Source organism: Calliphora vicina, chromosome 4 (assembly GCF_958450345.1).
Source record: "Calliphora vicina chromosome 4, idCalVici1.1, whole genome shotgun sequence".
In the NCBI taxonomy this organism is placed as follows: Eukaryota; Metazoa; Arthropoda; class Insecta; order Diptera; family Calliphoridae; genus Calliphora; species Calliphora vicina.
Window position 1 is genome coordinate 93,563,936 of NC_088783.1, and position 20,768 is coordinate 93,584,703.

Genomic DNA, 20,768 nt, shown 5'->3' on the forward strand with positions numbered 1-20,768 from the left:
GTGAAATAGGAATTTTGTGATGTTCTTTAATTTTCATCAATATTTTTTTAACGAATTGAGGTTTTGTTAACTTTTTTGTTGAAATACATATTTTTTGTTCCAATTAATAAAATGACTTTTAATTTTTTATATAATCACCTATTATTGCCTGTATAATTTCATATTTAAAAAAAAAATATGTTGTACGATTTTGAGTGACACTCACTGTACATCTTTTTTACATAATGATCAAAAACACATAATTCTTATTAATATTTTCATATACAAAAAATATAAACAAACAGAAAGAAAAACAAAAAAGTAAAACAATTTGACAATCTCACAAGTATTTACAAAGGAGAAAAAAATTAACAGCTGATCACTTGCATGTATTTGTATATACTTTGTTCAAAATATATGTTGATAACGAACTGTAAGTTTTAACACTTAACATACAATTATTTCTAGAAATAAATTTCATAAACAGATTTTTAATGTTCCATACATATTATTTATTGCTTGTATTAAATGTTTTATAATATCGTACTAAATGCTTGCTGCTACTGTTAATGCATTTTTAATATCCGCTATTAAATCTTCAGCATCTTCAAGGCCAACAGATAAACGAATCAAAGAATCCGTTATACCAAGTTTTTTTCTATCTTCTACAGGAACAGATGCATGAGTCATAATTGATCTGAAATATAATTAGATATAGTTGTGTAGAATATATCAAATTTTCCATGTCACATTGAAACTTACGGCAACTCAGCTAAACTTTCGTACCCGCCAAGACTTTCAGCCAATGTAAAAATTTTAAGAGCTTTTAGAAACGCTTTTGAGTTTTCTAAATTTCCTTTCAAGTAAAAAGAAAAAACTCCACTATATCCATACGTTTGCTTTAAGGCCATTTGATGTTGAGGGTGTGATGAAAGACCTGGATGCAAAACTTTTTCAACGAAATCTTGACTTTCCAAGAACTTTGCAACAGCAATAGCATTTGCTTGATGTTGCTCCATACGTATTGCAAGTGTTTTAAGAGAACGGTTCACTTGATAACAGTCAAATGGTGAAGGGACAATTCCTACAGCTAAAAATAAATTTGGTTAGGTGAACATAAGTAAATTTTGTTACCCCCATTAACACGAAGTCTGGTTATGCGTTAACTAATTGTTATACTGTCGGTTAAAAATAATTTTGTATGAAATCTGTCAGTATAACTATTAGTTAACACATAACTAGACTTCGTGTTATTGGGGGTTAGTAGAATTATTGATATGTAAAACTGGTTTATGCAACGAATATAAATGTATAGTACATTGTATTTATCACCAATTGCGACGTAGTTATTTATATTTTTTTTTAAAAAAAAGCTAATTATGCACATTTTATTTTCATGTTTTATTGGAACAAATCAAGTTTATGGGCGACAAGGAAATAAAATTAGGTTGTCGACATTCCATATTTTTTTAGTTATATCTTTGACAATTCTTATTGGATCAAAACATTTCGATAGCGAAAATGGCTTTAAAATAATATACATATATATTTTCATATAGTTTTTTTCCTAATGCTTTTCCACCACTTAGGTTTTCGACAAATGAGTTATGTCTTTGACTGCAGTGTTTACGCTCTATGTTGAATACGATTTCGCGTTTGCGTCGACTATTGTCTGCCATTCTATAAAATTGCATACGTTCTAATATTCCAACGTAAGTAAGTCGTATGCTTTTAAGTTCATACGACGCAATTACGTTCCTATGTTTAGTTTGTTTGAACATTTATGTACATTAGAGTGACAATCAGTTGTATGGAAAAAAATGTTTGTTAAAATTTTGAAGAGTGCCGGGTGGAATATTGTGACACTAGGCCTAAATGTTAAGTGCTGAAAATTTGAGCCAAATCGGGCAACGATTTCTGGACGCGCATCGAGGTCAAAGTTCAGACATATGCAAAATTTTACTGTTAATATGGAATAAATAGGTGAAACTCGTTAACTTTCTGCATTGTTTTCTAGAAATATGTAGATTTATTTATATTAATGAATATTACATTAAAAAAAAGTTTTGGAAATTAACCCTGTATCTCCTTTGGTTCAAAATGACCCAAAAACTGTATTATCGCCAAAATTAGAGAAAAATGCAAATTTTTCAGTTTTTGAAAAAAATTTGCTACTAAATAAATACTTTTGCAATTGAATGCAAAAGAATCGAAATATGTACGTAATTATCGTTGTAATGAGATATAAATGACAAAATTTGATTAAAAAATGTTAAAGTTATTACAAATTCGCCAGACCATTACCGTGTTTCAGACCACTTGAACAAAAAATTTTGAAACAAAATTTAGATATTTCTAGAAAAATTAAAATAAAAGCTCATTTTTACTTAAAATATGTCCATATTTACTTGTATATGAGTTTTTGTCTTCGTAGGATACCTCTAACCTATTCGCACGTATGAAAAGATAGCGAAATGTTACATATTTTTGGGCCGATTTTCATGAAACTTGAGGAAAATATATATTGGGGTCTAGCATTTACAACAACAGTGCAAAAATTAATTTTAACCTTTAAGAGGACTTGGGGTCAAAATGGTTGTGTTTTTCTTGATTTTAAAAGTTGAGAATAATTTGGACCCCAAGTGCTGCTAAGGGTTAATTTCCATTTTTGTGCTGTTATTTTAAATTCTGGACTTTATGTTATATTTTCCTCAAGTTTCATGAAAATCGGCCCAAAATATGTAACATTTCGCTATCTTTTCATTAGAAATTCCAAATATTGAAAAATTTGACCTTTGACCTTCACGATTCAAAGGTTATCGTTTTCCGATTTTAGTAAAACTTTCAGAACATATTTAAAATTACAAGGACTATAATATTGTGAATAGGTTTTACTTAAAATTTATAACAGTAAGGAAATTGAACTCATTCGCCTAAATATGGACAAAAAATTAGTTTTTCTTGAAAAACGCAAAATTTAAATCGCAGGTACGGAAAAACTGTAAGAGGTATTGACATAATTTTTTCATATTTTTATTCCCTATTTTGATCTCAATAAACCCCAATGTGATGATCGAAAAAAACTGAAATTTGTTTAACAAAATTTTTAAAAATTTGAAAATGGAGTTTTGAAACAGCCGTTAAAAAAAATCATTTTTTTTGGCCATACCGGCGAATAGGTTAACGGTATCCTACGAAGACAAAAACTCATATACAAGTAAATATGGACATATTTTAAGTAAAAATGAGCTTTTATTTTAATTTTTCTCGAAATATCTAAATTTTTTGTTCAAGTGGTCTGAAACACGGTAATGGTCTGGCGAATTTGTAATAACTTTAACATTTTTTAATCAAATTTTGTCATTTATATCTCATTACAACGATAATTACGTACATATTTCGATTCTTTTGCATTCAATTGCAAAAGTATTTATTTAGTAGCAAATATTTTTCAAAAACTGAAAAATTTGCATTTTTCTCTAATTTTGGCGATAATACAGTTTTTGGGTCATTTTGAACCAAAGGAGATACAGGGTTAATTTCCAAAACTTTTTTTTTAATGTAATATTCATTAATATAAATAAATCTACATATTTCTAGAAAACAATGCAGAAAGCTAACGAGTTTCACCTAGTTATTCCATATTAACAGTACAATTTTGCATATATCTGAACTTTGACCTCGATGCGCGTCCAGAAATCGTTGCCCGATTTGGCTCAAATTTTCAGCACTTAACATTTAGGCCTAGTGTCACAATATTCCACCCGGCACTCTTTGAAATCTAAAAAAAAAAAATCGGCTGTCACTCTAATGTACATATGTTTGTTATTATTTGTTTATTTTGAAAAAATATACAGCCCAATTATGAATAAAAACTTCCGCGGGAGTTTGTTCCCCGGGAGTTTTTTCCCATTGAATTTGAATAGGAAAAATGAAAAAAGGGAAAAAACTCCCGTGGAATTTTTATTCATAATTGGGCTGATAAACTTTTTTTATTTTCAAATTATGATCCCTTAACTAAATTGTTTGTTTTTTTTTCTTTACGTTGCTAAAGTCAATTATGGTAAAGAAAGCTTTAATGATTTAGTTAAAAGTTAGTAATATTTCTGCAACAATTGCTTAACAATAACATCAGCCATTTATTTATTTGATGTGGTTTATCACATAGCAAAATATTTGTTGTTGAATAGTTATAGTATAACCACTTAACTGAATCACTAATTAATTTGTTCTATAAAAGATAATGAATTTTGTAAAGAATACGAGCATAGAGAATTATACATAGAGACGATACACTCCGATTTGTCAAACAAAAATTCAACAAATCATATGTCTGATACAACAACAACATGCATTGACTAGCATGTATTTTGTTGTTGCAAGAGTTAGGTTTTTGATAATTACGTCTCGTCTCTATGTTACCCTATGAATACGAGTATGTATTTCATTTCATATACTCGTATGTATATTAGGGTAGCCTAAACTTATGGATGGTTCCTAACTAAAATGAAAGTTTATCAATTCTAAAATAACAATTCTCAAATAAATAATAAACTAAATTAATATTTTTAAATAAATAAACAATTTTTAAAAATTGTAGTGTTTTTTTTTGTGTTGTTTACAAATATGTTTAAAAATACCAAAATAACCTTTGATATGGTTTTTGAATCAACAAAATCCAACCACAGCTTTACAATGTAAAAATATATAAAAAATACACTCATGTCGAATATTGTCATTGTAAATAAAATCGAGAGTTTTTCAAAATTTTTAATATTTTCCTGAATACCTTTGTCGCTTATGGAATGAGAGTTGGATCTATCAAAATAAATGTTTTGTAACTCAAAACATACAATTTTTGACTTTTTTGCAAATCGCGACACCTCCGGAATCACGGAATGAAGCTGACGTCACCAAAAATTTGTCGATTCAATGCCAAGGCGATTTAAAAAAGTCATTAAAAATATAGGCTACTCCACAAAATATTAAACTATTAAAAAAAAACTATTTTCCTATTAAAAATTAGAAACTGTGTGAACCTTAAAATCGAACTTCGAAACATTATGTATTTATTTTTTCTGAAATGTGCCAACTTATGTTTAGTTTTTCCATATATTTCAATAAGTTATATGTAAATAAATATTTTTTTGAAACCCGTACGAAAGTTGTAGCCTGTGAAAAGTTGGCTACAAAGTTGTAGCTGTGTGAATATTTAAGTCCGGCACTATATGTATATAAGTTAACGTACGCTGTGCATTGGGCACACGTTCGTCTTTAAATTTAAATTCAAAATTCACACATTTATAGTTCTGCATTTATTGCACAAAATTCACACATTGGAAGTACTGCATTTGCATAAATTCTGTACATTAATTTCGGGAGTCTTGTTACAGATCTCCTCATTGTGTGCTTTAATGTGATTGGTTGGTTTAGCAATATTTTTGTGTGCGATATTTTGCAGACTCGGCAAAACGTTTTGGGTCTTTTTTTAAGTAATCAAAATTTTAAGTCAGTCTAAGATCAGATTCAGACCCACATAGTGGTGTCGGCGTAAAAAGCTCGTTTTCAACTACTAAAGATTTATAAATAAAAAAGATACAAACTGTTTATAATAAATTACAGTTAAATACTTACAACTCTTAATAAAAAGATACGAACTGTTTATAATTAATTACAATTAAATACTTACAAGTGTTAATAAAAAGATACAAACTGTTTATTATAATTTACAATTAAATACTTACAACTAAGATAATAAACTGAACCAATATCCTGTTTTATATTGAAAAATTCAAGACCCACATAGTGGTGTTGGCGTAAAAAGCTCGTTTTCAACTACTAAAGATTTATAAATAAAAAAGATCAAACTGTTTATAATAAATTACAGTTAAATACTTATAACTCTTAATAAAATGATACAAACTGTTTATAATTAATTACAATTAAATACTTACAAGTGTTAATAAAAAGATACAAACTGTTTATTATAATTTACAATTAAATACTTACAACTAAGATAATAAACTGAACCAAAATCCTGTTTAATATTGAAAAGTGAAAAAATTAATTTGTTTATAATAATTTAGAATTAAATGCTTACAACTGTTAATAAAAAGATACAACTGTTTTATAAAGGTGTAATTAATAAGATCATAAACTGAAAAATAAAGAAGATAATAAACTGAACAATTATCCTGTTTTATTGAAAGGCGAAAAAATTAATTGGCGCCCAACGTAAAAAAAGAATAATTTAAAAAGAAAAGAAGTCCTCATAGAAGAAGAAAGCTGAGAAAGTGAACGAAGTGGTCCTTAAGATGTCGCAACAAAGTATGCAGTTGGTCATGTAAGCGATTCTTGCCGTTTTAAATGTATCCTGTTATTTATCTTTTAATACGCTTCTAACATTAACAATAAATTAAGTGAAACTAATTATAAATTAAGTAATTATTAACGATAATTGAATAGAAAAGAGCCAAATATCAATTGAATTAGCTTATGAAGTGTGACATTTTTTTTTGTAATCGGATTTGAATGTTGACTCGATTATCTGCCTTGTGAAGCTAGTTTTTAACCTACCGAATACAGTTTGTCTTGACTCGTTTATGATTTCTATTGAGGAATCTATTAGGGAAGCGGAGGACCTCATTGATCGACTAGGAAATCTTAGCATTGAAAGTAGAAACAGTGGCACAATGGATGCTAATACCCTACAGACACTTCTTGCCGCTGCGGTTAGGATGGCGACAGAACAAACCCGCGGTCAGTTTCAGGGAATGGTCGAAGAGCTTAATCGGAAAATTGATGCTCTCCAGGTTGCTCCTGCCGTGGAGGAATATAGGGATATAGAAATTGTTCAGGGGGTTTCATGCGAGGAATCGCTTGACATAGTTAAGTCCGTTCCCGAGTTTAAAGGTGACACTTCTATGTATGTCTCTTGGCGTCAAGCGGCTGTTACGGCCCACAAATTATTTGAACCGTACCAGGGCAGTTCTAGGTATTATCAGGCGGTTGCCATACTTAGAAATAAAATCGTAGGGAGTGCTGACTCTGTTTTGAGCACATACAATACAGTTTTAAATTTTTATGCCATTCTCGCCAGGTTAGATTTTGCATACTCCGATAAGACATCGATATATACGTTGGAACTGGAACTCTCTACTCTAAGGCAGGGCCAAAGGCCAATCATTAACTTTTATGACGACGTCGAGCGTAAATTGACCCTAATTATTAACAAAGTCATAATGTCTCATGAAGGAGATGCTGCATTGATTAAATCTCTGAATCAAAAGTATAGAATGGATGCATTGCGCGTGTTCATATCGGGGCTTAGAAAACCTCTTTGTGACACCCTTTTCTCCTGTAAGCCAACTGACTTACCGTCTGCTTTGGCGTTGGCACAGGAATTAGAAACAAACCAGAATAGGTACAATTTTGCTACAGTTTATAATAACGGACTTGGCAAAGTTCAGCCAAACTATACCTCGCAAACGCATCCGAGATTCACTACTCGCAAAACTGCATTTCCCAATAACCAGCCGTCTGGCAATTATCCAAGACAAGTAACACCAAATTCGCCTTTTAATAATCAAATGCAGCAACCCTCCTACCAGACACAACGATTCTACCCACAGCCTCGTCCGTTCTCCCGGGTAAATGTTCAACCATCAGGTACTCAAGGTTTTGGTTTCCAACCTAACACCCAAATGGTCGATGCAGATGTCAGTATGCGTACGGTCAGATCCAACTTTCAGAGATCCCGCGACTTGAGAGGGGATACTAGATCGGACAGGCAAAATGTTCGTGAAGCGCAGAGAATAAACCACCTTGACCACGAAGAACAGGACCTTGACGCCACCAATAATGATCTTTTACAAGAGGACCATACTTCGGAAAATATACCCTTTGAAGACGAAATTAATTTTTTAGGGGTGGCTCAATTCTCCCCTACATCGAACGAACAATAGGTGACAGAACCATAAAACTTTTGGTGGATACTGGAGCCACTAGAAGTTACATAAGAAATTTCCAGAATCTGAAAGGTATAAAGAAAATTTCAAAACCATTCCTTGCTAAATCTCTGCATGGTGCCAGCAGAGTCGAACACGCGACTCTGGTAAACGTTTTCAACAAAACTGAAACGTTTTTCTTACTTCAAGACCTGAAATTATTCGATGGCATTATCGGTTTTAGCTTCATAAAATCCATTAAAGGTATAATCGACACGGAACAAGACATACTTCATTACGAGGGAGGACATGAAAGGTTAAAGTATTTAAATTTGAATGCAATTAATAATCTGACAGTTGAGGCCATCCCTAGGGAGGTTGAAAACAGGTTTTATGATATTATTCATGCAAATGCAGCTGTTTTTGCTAATCCAAATGAAGCTCTTCCTTACACAACTAATATTTCTGCCACAATCCGAACGAAAGATGAGGAACCTATCTACTCTAGGTACCAATCATATCCTATCAGCATGATTGACTTTGTCAACAAGGAAGTAAAAAAACTTTTAGGGGATGGTATAATTAGGCCATCGCGATCCCCTTACAACAGCCCAGTCTGGGTGGTGGATAAGAAGGGAGTAGATGAAAATGGAAACCAAAATAAGCGTCTTGTGATTGATTTCACTAAATTGAACTCAAAAACTATTTGCGATAAATATCCTATACCAGATCCATCCGTAATTCTGTCAAACCTCGGGAAGGCACGTTATTTCACAACACTTGATTTGAAAAGTGGCTTCCATCAGATTAATTTAAGAGAGCGAGATCGAGAAAAGACAGCATTTAGCATTAATAATGGCAAATACGAATTTTGTCGCTTGCCATTCGGTTTGAGGAATGCGCCTAGTATTTTTCAACGAGCAATAGATGATATATTGCGCGACGAGATAGGGAATTCTTGCCACGTCTATATAGACGACATTATTGTGTTCTCCGACTCTGCGCAGAAACATATTGAGGACGTTGACAGGGTTTTGAGGAAGTTGCTTCATGCGAATATGCGAGTGTCACTCGAAAAATCTAAATTTTTTAGGACCTCCGTCGAGTATTTGGGATTCGTTGTTTCAACTAAGGGCATTAAAACATGTCCAAGTAAAATAGAGGCAATAGTAAAATACGAGACTCCTTCAACCTTAAGGGGTCTAAGATCCTTTTTAGGACTTGCAGGTTACTACAGACGATTCGTGAAGGACTACGCAGCCATCGCGAAGCCGCTGACTAGGTATTTGCGTGGAGAAAATGGACATGTGAGCACCCGACAATCTAAATTGGTGAAAATTCAACTCGATGAAGAGGATTTGGCCGCTTTTGAGAAGTTGAAGAAGCTCCTTGCTTCTGAAGATATTCTTCTTTTGTATCCTAACTTCGAAAAACCGTTCGATCTTACTGCGGATGCATCTTCTCATGCAATTGGCGCCGTTCTTTCGCAAAACGGGCGTCCAATAACAATGATTTCAAGAACATTGACCCCCGCAGAAGAAAACTATGCTACCAATGAGCGGGAATTATTAGCCATTGTATGGGCACTTAAAACTCTCAGACACTATCTGTATGGGGTCACAAATCTTAATATCTTTACAGACCACCAGCCCCTAACTTTTTCTGTTTCCGAAAGAAATCCTAACTCAAAAATAAAACGCTGGAAAGCATTCATAGAAGAGTATTCACCCTCATTTTTTTACAAGCCAGGAAAGATAACGTCGTTGCAGACGCATTATCGAGACAGTTTCTACATGTAACCACAGACTCATCGTCCTCTGATTCTATTCAAGCCTGCGCTAGTGAGCTTTCGCTAACTGAGGTTATCCCAACTGTTGAAAATCCGATCAATGCTTTCAAGAACCAAATTATTCTGGTGCAAGAGAATGGTGTGGAAAAGAAAACTAGGATAATTTTTAGGGATCGCATCCGGCATCGCATTTCATATCAAACTATTGAGGATCTGCTTCATTCAATCGAATCCGCAATTAATCCACGAGTCGTGAATGCAATATATTGTGACCTGCACACTTTGGCGCAAATTCAACATTTTTTGATATCCAATTATCCATCAGTTAAGTTCCGTTACACTACCAAATACGTCACTGACGTTTTTAATCCCAGTGACCAGTTGGATATACTTGTCACTGAACATAATAGGGCACACCGATCCATCAAAGAGAATATCACTCAAATCCTTCAGGATTATTTTTTTCCTGATATGAGAAAACAATTAAAGCAAGTAATAGCTAGTTGCAAAACATGTCGAGAGGCGAAATACTCGAGACACCCCCAGAAGCAACGAATATCTGAAACACCAATACCATGTTCTGTTGGAGAGATATTGCACATAGACATCTACACCACGGATAAAAAGTTTTTTTTGACATGTATAGACAAATTTTCAAAATTCGCTATTGTCATGCCCGTCGCATCAAGGGCAATTATTGACATAAAACCTGCCCTTCTGGGAATATTGAATTTTTTTAAGAACACCAAAATGTTGGTATGTGATAATGAAAAATCTCTAAATTCCGAAACAATAAAATCACTCGCCAAGAATAGTTTCGGTACTGATATTTATGCGATCCCACCACTCCATAGCACATCTAATGGACAAATAGAACGTTTCCACAGCACATTGACGGAAATCGCGAGGTGCCTGAAAATAGACGAAATCGCTATTGATGCAGTTGATCTGGTGTTGCTCGCCACCTCAAAATACAATAGGTCGATCCATTCCACTACCGGAATGAAACCAATTGATGTGGTTTATACAATACCAGAGGATCTGAGGGAAACAATTCGCTTGAGAATCACAAACAAACAGGAATCTGATTTGACTTATCACAATAAAAAGACAGTTTCTAGAACATATAATCCAGGCGATAAGGTCTATGTTAAGGCTAACAAACGATTAGGCAATAAATTTAGCAAAGCCTTCGTAGAAAAAGTGGTTCAGCAGGATTTGGGAACTACACTGAAAATTGATAATAGGATAGTTCATAAAGACAATATTAAATTTCTTGTTGCAGTTTGATGACATTCCTGATGACTTGTCGAGCGTCCACCATCCTCAACTACACGGCTTCCGATTACATTCCTTTACAAGATGGGGATGTTGCCATCTTTAATGACTTTGAGGTTTTGGCTCACATAACAAATTTGACCTCATTTGGTGAACTGACGACGGATACAAGAAGACTTTTGGATTTATTCCCTAAGTCTCACATGAAGAAATTGTTGGAGACTGACCTTGACCAGATTGTGAAAATGATGCACACACTTACCGTTCACCACAGGCATGCACGCAGCATAAACTTAATTGGGAAGGCACTGAAATACATTGCTGGAACTCCTGACTATGATGACTTTAGCGAGGTCAGTAACACTCAGGAGAAATTGATCTTGGCAAATAATAAACAATCAATAATAAACACTGAAATTCAGTCTCAAATTAATAACTTGACACGGACTGTGAACTCCTTACTAAAGGATTATAAAGCCCGTGAAATAGATTCAGGTCATCTTTACGATTTATTGAGTATTCGAAATAGAGCCATTATTAGGGAACTGGACAATGTAGCGTTGTCGGTGGTACTAGCCAGGGCTCAGATAATAAATCCCGTGTTGTTGGATAGCAAAGATGTCGAGTTTGTATTGAAATCCGAAGTAGTCTCTGATGTAAGTATAAGTGATATTGTTGCGAACTCGAAGTTGAAAGTGGTCCAAAATAAGGATATTATAGTTTTTTTTTGATTAAGTTCCCTGTCATTAGATTGCATTGTAAATTACAGAGAATATATCCAGTTGTTCACCAGAACAAGGTCCTATTATTTGAGACAACCAACATCGCTAAGTGCGAAAACGTACCTTTTATGTTGAAGAATTGTAAAAAGAGATCCATTGCGTCATTTTGTCAGATATTAGAGGATGAAGAAAATTCATGTCTCAAGGGTTTGCTAAATAATAACACATCTTCATGCAAAACCATTTCTGCGCATGAAATACCATATCTTGTAACGGTTGATGATGGTATAGTCATTATAAATGATCAACCTTCACGCATAAATATTCAAAGGGAAAATAAAACCCTTTCTAAAGGCACATACCTCATTACATTCGAGGAAGAAGTCATTGTTAATGCATCAAAATTCAGAAATAACCGAAAAATAACTTACTTAAAACCAGAATCACCTATTGCATATACGGTTAATTTTTCAGAACATTTGTCAGTTTTATCGCTTCCATATCTTAAGGAATTGAACATTGAAAACAGAAACGAGATTTCACGTCTGCACTCTGGGGTCAGAGGATCCTTTTACACATCTGCCTCACTTTTCGCGCTGGTGATCGCAATCTGTGTTTTGCTTTTGATAGCCAAAAGACGGAAGGCAGTTGAGATCACTAACGTAATTCGCGAGATCGAACAGACGGGGACGTCTGTATCTTAGGGTGGGAGTAGTTAACGTACGCTGTGCATTGGGCACACGTTCGTCTTTAAATTTAAATTCAAAATTCACACATTTATAGTTCTGCATTTATTGCACAAAATTCACACATTGGAAGTACTGCATTTGCATAAATTCTGTACATTAATTTCGGGAGTCTTGTTACAGATCTCCTCATTGTGTGCTTTAATGTGATTGGTTGGTTTAGCAATATTTTTGTGTGCGATATTTTGCAGACTCGGCAAAACGTTTTGGGTCTTTTTTTAAGTAATCAAAATTTTAAGTCAGTCTAAGATCAGATTCAGACCCACATAGTGGTGTCGGCGTAAAAAGCTCGTTTTCAACTACTAAAGATTTATAAATAAAAAAGATACAAACTGTTTATAATAAATTACAGTTAAATACTTACAACTCTTAATAAAAAGATACAAACTGTTTATAATTAATTACAATTAAATACTTACAAGTGTTAATAAAAAGATACAAACTGTTTATTATAATTTACAATTAAATACTTACAACTAAGATAATAAACTGAACCAATATCCTGTTTTATATTGAAAAATTCAAGACCCACATAGTGGTGTTGGCGTAAAAAGCTCGTTTTCAACTACTAAAGATTTATAAATAAAAAAGATACAAACTGTTTATAATAAATTACAGTTAAATACTTATAACTCTTAATAAAAAGATACAAACTGTTTATAATTAATTACAATTAAATACTTACAAGTGTTAATAAAAAGATACAAACTGTTTATTATAATTTACAATTAAATACTTACAACTAAGATAATAAACTGAACCAAAATCCTGTTTAATATTGAAAAGTGAAAAAATTAATTTGTTTATAATAATTTAGAATTAAATGCTTACAACTGTTAATAAAAAGATACAACTGTTTTATAAAGGTGTAATTAATAAGATCATAAACTGAAAAATAAAGAAGATAATAAACTGAACAATTATCCTGTTTTATTGAAAGGCGAAAAAATTAATTTATATAAGTATTATTAGAAATATAAACAGTAGAGGGACCAACAAACATTTTAGATAAATTAAGAAAGTTCTACGACGAGTTACACAATATGACCCCCAATATGAAATTAAAAAATCTAAAAGCAAATTATAACAAAGCTGAGAATTGGAGAAAGTCTACAGGTGCTGGCTTGCTTGAAGGCGTCACATCAATACAAGGTGGGTAATAGTTTTTAATGTTTATATTTATCGTTAATTAGAATACATATTATTCCATTTCAGATAAATTAAGAAAGATGTGTCGGTTCTACGACGACTTACACAGTATGACCCCTTTCACACTAGGCAATTTAGTTGCGCAAGTCACTTGTATTTGTAGATGCCAGAGTTAATGTAGGGTTAAGGAGAAGAAAATTTTGCATGCTGTTTTGTTGTTGGGCAAGATACTTGCGCAACTAAATTGCCTAGTGTGAAAGGGGTCTATTTTCGGGGAAAAACATCCGAATTCCAATTTTAAATTTTTGTGCGGTTTCAACCAATATTGGGCTTAATAACACTCCAGTTGGTGAAAGTACACTGGATGAGCAAATAAATTTTTGTGGTTTTGGAGACATTGAAGATTACTGCTCAACTCCAGTTATTCAATATGCAAGTTCTGTAACCCTAGAAGATGAATCCGCAGACATACAACCATGATCCTCATGTCATGTAAACACAGATGTTACCATTATTGATGAATCTGTCGCTATAAACCCAAAATCGTCACATACATATGTCTGTAAAATCCATTTCATCAATAGCAATTTTCACCAAAAAGTTTATAATTTTATCATTTTCAGATATTTTAGTAATTTTTTAAATTAAAATTTTTTAATTTCAATTTGGCGGAATAACAAAAATCAGCTGTTTAAATTAATTTACAATAGGCACAAAAAAGCTGCTCACGCTTTGCCGTCAAAATAAGTAGTAAATATAAAAGTGTGTTAAATATACAATCAAGAGTGAAAACCGCTAAAGAAATTAAATTTATGAAACTGTACGTTCAATTTTTGTATTAATGCTTCTAATTTCTCATAAGGACTAAATATTTATCTTAGATAAACTAAAATCCATATAACAACATTCGGTTACCACAATTTTTAGTAACAAAAAGAATAGTAAAATTTATTTTTATATCATGCAGAAGGGTATATAAGTTTGTCATTCCGTTTGTAATTTCCACAATATAATTTCCGACCCTATAAAGTGTATATATTCTGGATCCCTATAGATAGCGGAGTCGATTACGCCATGTCCGTCTGTCTGTTGAAATCATATTTCTAAAGACCCAAGATATCTCTGAGATCCAAATCTTCAATAATTCTGTCAGACATGCTGTTTAAGTACAAATCTATTATTTTCTGTATTTTTTAGCTAAGTGTAAATCCTATTGGTTTACTACATTAGTTTACACCATTGTTGGAAACTATTTTCAACGAGTAAACCGTTAACGGTATTTAAACTTTGTTTGTCACCAACTACTTAAAAATAAGTTTATGCTTCAATCGTCTTTTGGAAGCCCTTTATTGCACTTCGTGCTTAATACATAGAAAAAAGGTAAAATTTGATTTTTAATAAAGGAAAGAGATTCTGCTCTTTTATCTTGAATTTAACCATTTATTAATTCTTGTGTTTTTATTTTTATTGATTTGAAACGGATATACGCCGAAACATTGGTCCTTCTCCCACGTATAAAACACAAAAGAATTTCATCCTACAACCAAAAAAAGGAAGTCTCCTTGACAAGGAATTTTTGTGCCCTTAATTTGGAATTTATAGAACCAGCTTTTGAAAAATAAAGGTTAGTAAATTGATATAAATAAAATGATAGTGTTCAAAATAAAGAAACTACATAAGCATACATAAAAGTGTGTGTGTGTTTGCCAAAAAGAATAAAGAAAACAACAAGTAGTTATAGTCAAAATAAAAAGGAAATTTATTACTTTGTGAATTAATTATATTATTGTGCATTGATTTTATCAAATAGTGTATTAATTTATACAGTACTTTTGACATTTTGCGATGGGTACCATTTTAATCTAGGCTGAGTTTGTTTACTTGGATGGACAGCCATAATTAATAATTAAATTTTTTGTGCTTTTACCAAGTAAATTAAATAAACAAAATAAAACTTCCCGCAGTTTAAATAAAAAAAATATTTAGAAAGAAAAAAACTAATTAATTTGATGTGGATAAATATATTGTGCATATTTTGTTTTGTGTGCTATTACGGCAAGTGGTTATATGCACATAATTTAAATTATTGTGATGTTATTTATTGCAAAATACATATCTATCTTTGTTTCATTAATTTAAAATTTATTTTTCCTTTAGACCATATTAGTTTGATGCACTTTACGGTGATTTTGTTGAATTTTATTAATATTATTTTGTGTCGGTAATTGCTTTGTGAGATTCATATATTCTTCTTCCTTCTTTTTCTTATGCTTCAATAGTCACTCTATGGACGGTCGATTTGACTATTACGATTTTTTATTATAAAATTAATATAAATTTGCATTTTTTTTGTAAATTTTAAACTTCGCATCATTGTTTGTGTGTTTGTTCACTCTTTTACTGATATTCTATTTGAGAATTTGAAAATGCCATTGACACCTCTTGAACATTTTATACGCGCATCAGACGCTGTTATTAAATTTGATGCAAATTTTAGTACAATTCGCGAAGAGGAACATCACGTCTACTATATAGAAGTTGTATATAGTGAATTGAAATTACTATGGGAAAAAGTGAAGATTACTTTCGAAAAGTGTTTGGATGATCTTGAATCATCTGATGCCGCAGAGCCAGAGGACATTCAAGCGGCTGAAAGTAAATATCAGAGTACCCTTAATATTTTTGCGCGGAGTTCAAAGACAATGAAGATCAATATTGATGAGTTAGAGGCTAAGTCGAAACCCAAAGATTCCTCTGCCGAAAATAGTGAATTAAAATTCGATAACGTCTGTCATAATTTACCGTTTCCGTGTGATACGGACATCTTTAGTGGTGATTATCTTTCATGGCCTACATTTAGGGATATTTTTACTGCTTTGTATATTAACAACAGCCGCCTCAGTAATATTGAGAGATTATGTTATTTGGTAAAAAGAACTGCTGATGAGGCAAGAGAGATTGTATTTAAATGTCCGTTGACTAATGCAGGTTTCGATATCACATGGAGAAATTTAAGGGAGGTGTACGAAAATCCACGAATGTGAGTTAATAATCAATTGAAGTGTTTGTTTGGTTTGGATATGGTAACTACGGAAACTATTTCATCACTCAAAAAGTAACAGCGCGGAATAAATGGTTTCTTAACTGCTATGTCAGTTTATGAGTTTCCACTCAAAATTGTGATGCGAAAATAGTTTTTATTTGTATACAGCGACTACCCTCTCAGACAGTTACACTTTGGGAACAAAGTATTAAGGATAAGACTGTCTTATCTTTATGGAAAGATCTGGACATGTTTTTAACAGAAATAATTCAAACTTTAGATTGCATTCGCATTCCGAAACTGACATAAAAGGCAATGAACGGAAGGTAAAGGCTCATGTTTCAAATACAAGTACATCGAATACTTGTATTTTATGTAATATCCAGGGTCATTTATTACGTTTTTGTCGTCAGTTTAAATGAATGTCTCTCTCTGAGATTTGCTACAGTCAAAAAGTTTCACTGTTGCGTTAATTGTCTCGCGAGGACACACGAAGTTAAGGATTGTAGGAGTGAACTTCGATGAACCCTACTTCATCGTGAAACGGTAGATAATAATTCGTCACCAGTTAATAATTCTGCACCATCGTTCCCAGCTAATAATACTACATCGATACCAGTTGTTCGATCGACTGAATTGACATCATAGATGTCAACTACTTCCGCTCTATGTAATGTGAATCGCCAAGTCTTTCATATATCACAGAATTCGTCTGTGTTATTGGGAACTGCTATGGTTTCCATTATTTGCAATGATACCACGTATCCGGCAAGGGCCTTAATCGACCCAGCTTCAGAAGCATCTTTCATTTCGGAACATTTGCGAAATCAACTGCGACTTCCGTCACATTCTACGAATGTAACGATTTCCGGTGTTCATGAGGAAGCTTCTACAACTTCGAGAAATATTTGTACTATTCGTGTTGGTTCTCCTTTAGATAGAAGTATTAATTTGGAGACTTCTGTTATCGTTTTACGTGCGTTCGCGCCGCGGATGTTCGCACATCAAATGGTGTCGTTTATCTACCAATAACCAAACTTGTTGTTTTGTATGCTTAATTCACTTATCACTTTTATATCAATTTTCTTTTACTAACCTTTCTTTTTACTAGAAAATGGACGCTGGTACTAAACCTATGGATGTTGCTACCGATTTGTTTGATGGTGGTCTTTTGGACTACGATGATGCGATGGATGTCGTCAATACCGCATCGATTCAATAAAAGTAGCAACGCTAGATAACACAAAGCCTATGCCAACTCCGTCCATTTCGGAAGCAAACGTCACATCATTGATAGCAATACGACAACTATAATAGTTGAAATGGAACCATCCATAGTTCCACCTACAAACCATCCCATTCTTTGAACAATCGAATAAATCGCAAATGTCTCATTTGCAATAAGAACCATCCTCTTCGATTTTGCTACAAATTCAGGGACATGAGTATGGAACGCAAGCTACGAACTGTAGCGTTACATAGAATGTGCTCCCGCTGTTTGTCAAGCGGATATACAAGCCAAAATTGCAAGAGTATTGCCTCCTGAAAATATTGTAAAAATAACCATAATTCCTTACTCCATTCTCATACCACCTCGAAGACTCAAAAGCGACCGATTTCCAATTTAAATCAGATGCCAATACGTCAGGCCGTTTCATTTTCGCCGACTTTGCAAGTCAAGCTATGTTTGGAAAAATCTAAAGTTGTATTACGTTCTGTTTTAGACTTATGCTGTCAAAACATATGTGCTGAAATGACAGCCAAACTTCACTTACCGATGATTAAAATTGATAGTAATGAGTACCGTAGGTTGGAAATCGAGTCACTTCATGACTCATCTCAACGCCCCTATATAAAGGCTAAAGTTCAGAGAATGAACCGCATCAAGACTCCTCCAGTATCAGTGCCGGATTCGATATTGGAATCGTTCCAAAGGTTTCAATTAGCTGATCCAACATTTAATCACTCGGGCTCCGCTTATTTTAAAAGGGAAAATACATACGAGCCCTGGGCTTCCACTTGCTCAATACACCATTTTTGGATGAATTATTTCGGGATTATCCACATATTAATTTAAGTAACGATCTCTTTGATCGCAACAGGAGTCCTTAATGGCTCAAAATTTAATAAAACAACAGAAGTCCTTAATGACTCACATTTATTTGAAAAAAAATATATATATACATTTACTACAGTCCACAGGAGTCCTTAATGGCTCAATCGTCGAATTTATTTCAATAGGAGTCCTTAATGGCTCAAATTAGTTATTATTTAATTACAACACTCTTATGTGTTGCAAGGTGGCCGGCAATGTTTAAGTACAAATCTATTATTTTCGGTATTTTTTTGCTAAGTGTAAATCCTATTTGTTTACTACTTAAGTTTACACCATTATTGGAAACTATTTTCAACGAGTTAACCGTTAACGGTATTTAAACTTTGTTTGTCACCAACTACTTAGAAATAAGTTTATGCTTCAATCATCTTTTAGAAGCCCTTTATTGCACTTCGTGATTAATACATAGAAAAAAGGTAAAATTTTATTTTTAATAAAGGAAAGAGATTCTGCTCTTTTATTTTGAATTTAACCATTTAATAATTCTTGTGTTTTTAGTTTTATTGATTTGAAACGGATATACGCCGAAACATATGCTTTTGAGAAGTTTCCTATTCAAAATCATCAAAATCCGTCCATAAATAAAGGAGATATGAGCAAAACTCCGAGACAATTTCATCAAAAAAAGTCAATTTATTGCATGCTTTGATAAAAAAGCAACAAAACGTATGTTTGGATGTGTGTTGGTTTCATTGCTTTGCGTATTTTGTTTCTTTTATTTGTGTTTTGTTTCGCTTGGCGTTGTTGTTTTTATACACTTCACCTTCGTCATTTCGTTTGTAACTTCTACAATTTTTAAAAGTGTTCTTGATATATTTAGGATGCTATACAAGATCGGTTCAGAACTCTCTGAGTTAGAGGGGGTCCAAAATTTTACATTTTGGCCAAACGGGTGGTTTTTCTCATTCATGTAACTTATAACCTATTGTTCTTAGAAAAATTTGTCCCAAATAGTGTCTAAATTACCAATAGGTCTAACCATGGTGTAAATTTCATCCCGATCGGAAGCCATCGGTTTCAAACGTTGGTTCACTTGATGTCAAATCTCCCACACATATTACTTAGTTTTTCTTTTGAATGCGCTTTAAAGATCTTAGTTATTTACATGTTCATGAGTATTTATTTTATTTTAATATCTTTTTTCGTACTGTTACAACCCATATACAAAACAAAACCACAAACCTGTTGTTGTAAAAAAAGAGGCTCTCTCTTTTTCTACAACAACAACCTCTCTCTCTTCTCACATACAAGTAGTATGTGAATTCAACACACTTTCAAAACTTTTTATTGAAAATTGCAATTCTAACACACACTTTCACAAACACATACAAATTTTTAATTTTTTTGCCGCATTTAAACCATTAAATTAACCGAAACATGCTTAATTGCACACACGAAATATATATTTTTTAATTTTTTTTGACATTAGACTTTTGGGTGTTGAAATTAAAACTGAAAAAAACACATATGTAAAATTTCGTATTGAAAATTAATACAAATTAGTTTAATTTTTGCAGATATTATTGAATAAAAAGATGAAAAATCTATTTATAAAACCTTTCCATGTCAAATATAAAATAAATAATTTGAGAATTGTTGCAATTTTTAAATTTAATTGTAATAAAATTTTGTTATAATTTTTAAGGTCGCTTTTTTACAACTATGTGTGTTTGAAGAGTGTGGTGAAAGTGTTTTTTTCACCAATACATATAAACAATATATTACATTCATATAATTAGGTTTTTTCTGACAACCGACTTAGGTTTTTTTGACGACAAGCTCGACCCCGAAACTTCCGGTGTTAAACTGGAAGCTCCGCAGGATATGGACTGCAAAGACAAACTGGATGACCCCGCTAGCTCTGAGGAAAAAATGGAGACCCAATCACACTCCAGTATGGTTTGGGACCTATTCTGCACTCTGGGCGATGTGGAGGATGAAGATGTTCTTCTGGAATCAGACCCAGAAGACGTCGACGTTACGGTCATATACGATCCAGA

General features: G+C 32.8%; 1 protein-coding gene across 1 annotated transcript in view; it reads right to left on the minus strand.

Moving 5' to 3' along the window:
* Nucleotides 1-467: 467 nt before the first annotated feature.
* Nucleotides 468-20,768, minus strand: part of Cth (Cystathionine gamma-lyase) — a 94,275-nt gene continuing 73,974 nt past the window's right edge. The window contains exons 5-6 of the mRNA XM_065509899.1: nucleotides 742-1,069; nucleotides 468-676 (exon numbers count right to left, since the gene is read on the minus strand). Coding sequence (XP_065365971.1) covers nucleotides 526-676; nucleotides 742-1,069 — 479 coding nt within the window. The 3' untranslated portion in view covers nucleotides 468-525. The remainder of the gene's footprint in view (nucleotides 677-741; nucleotides 1,070-20,768) is intronic.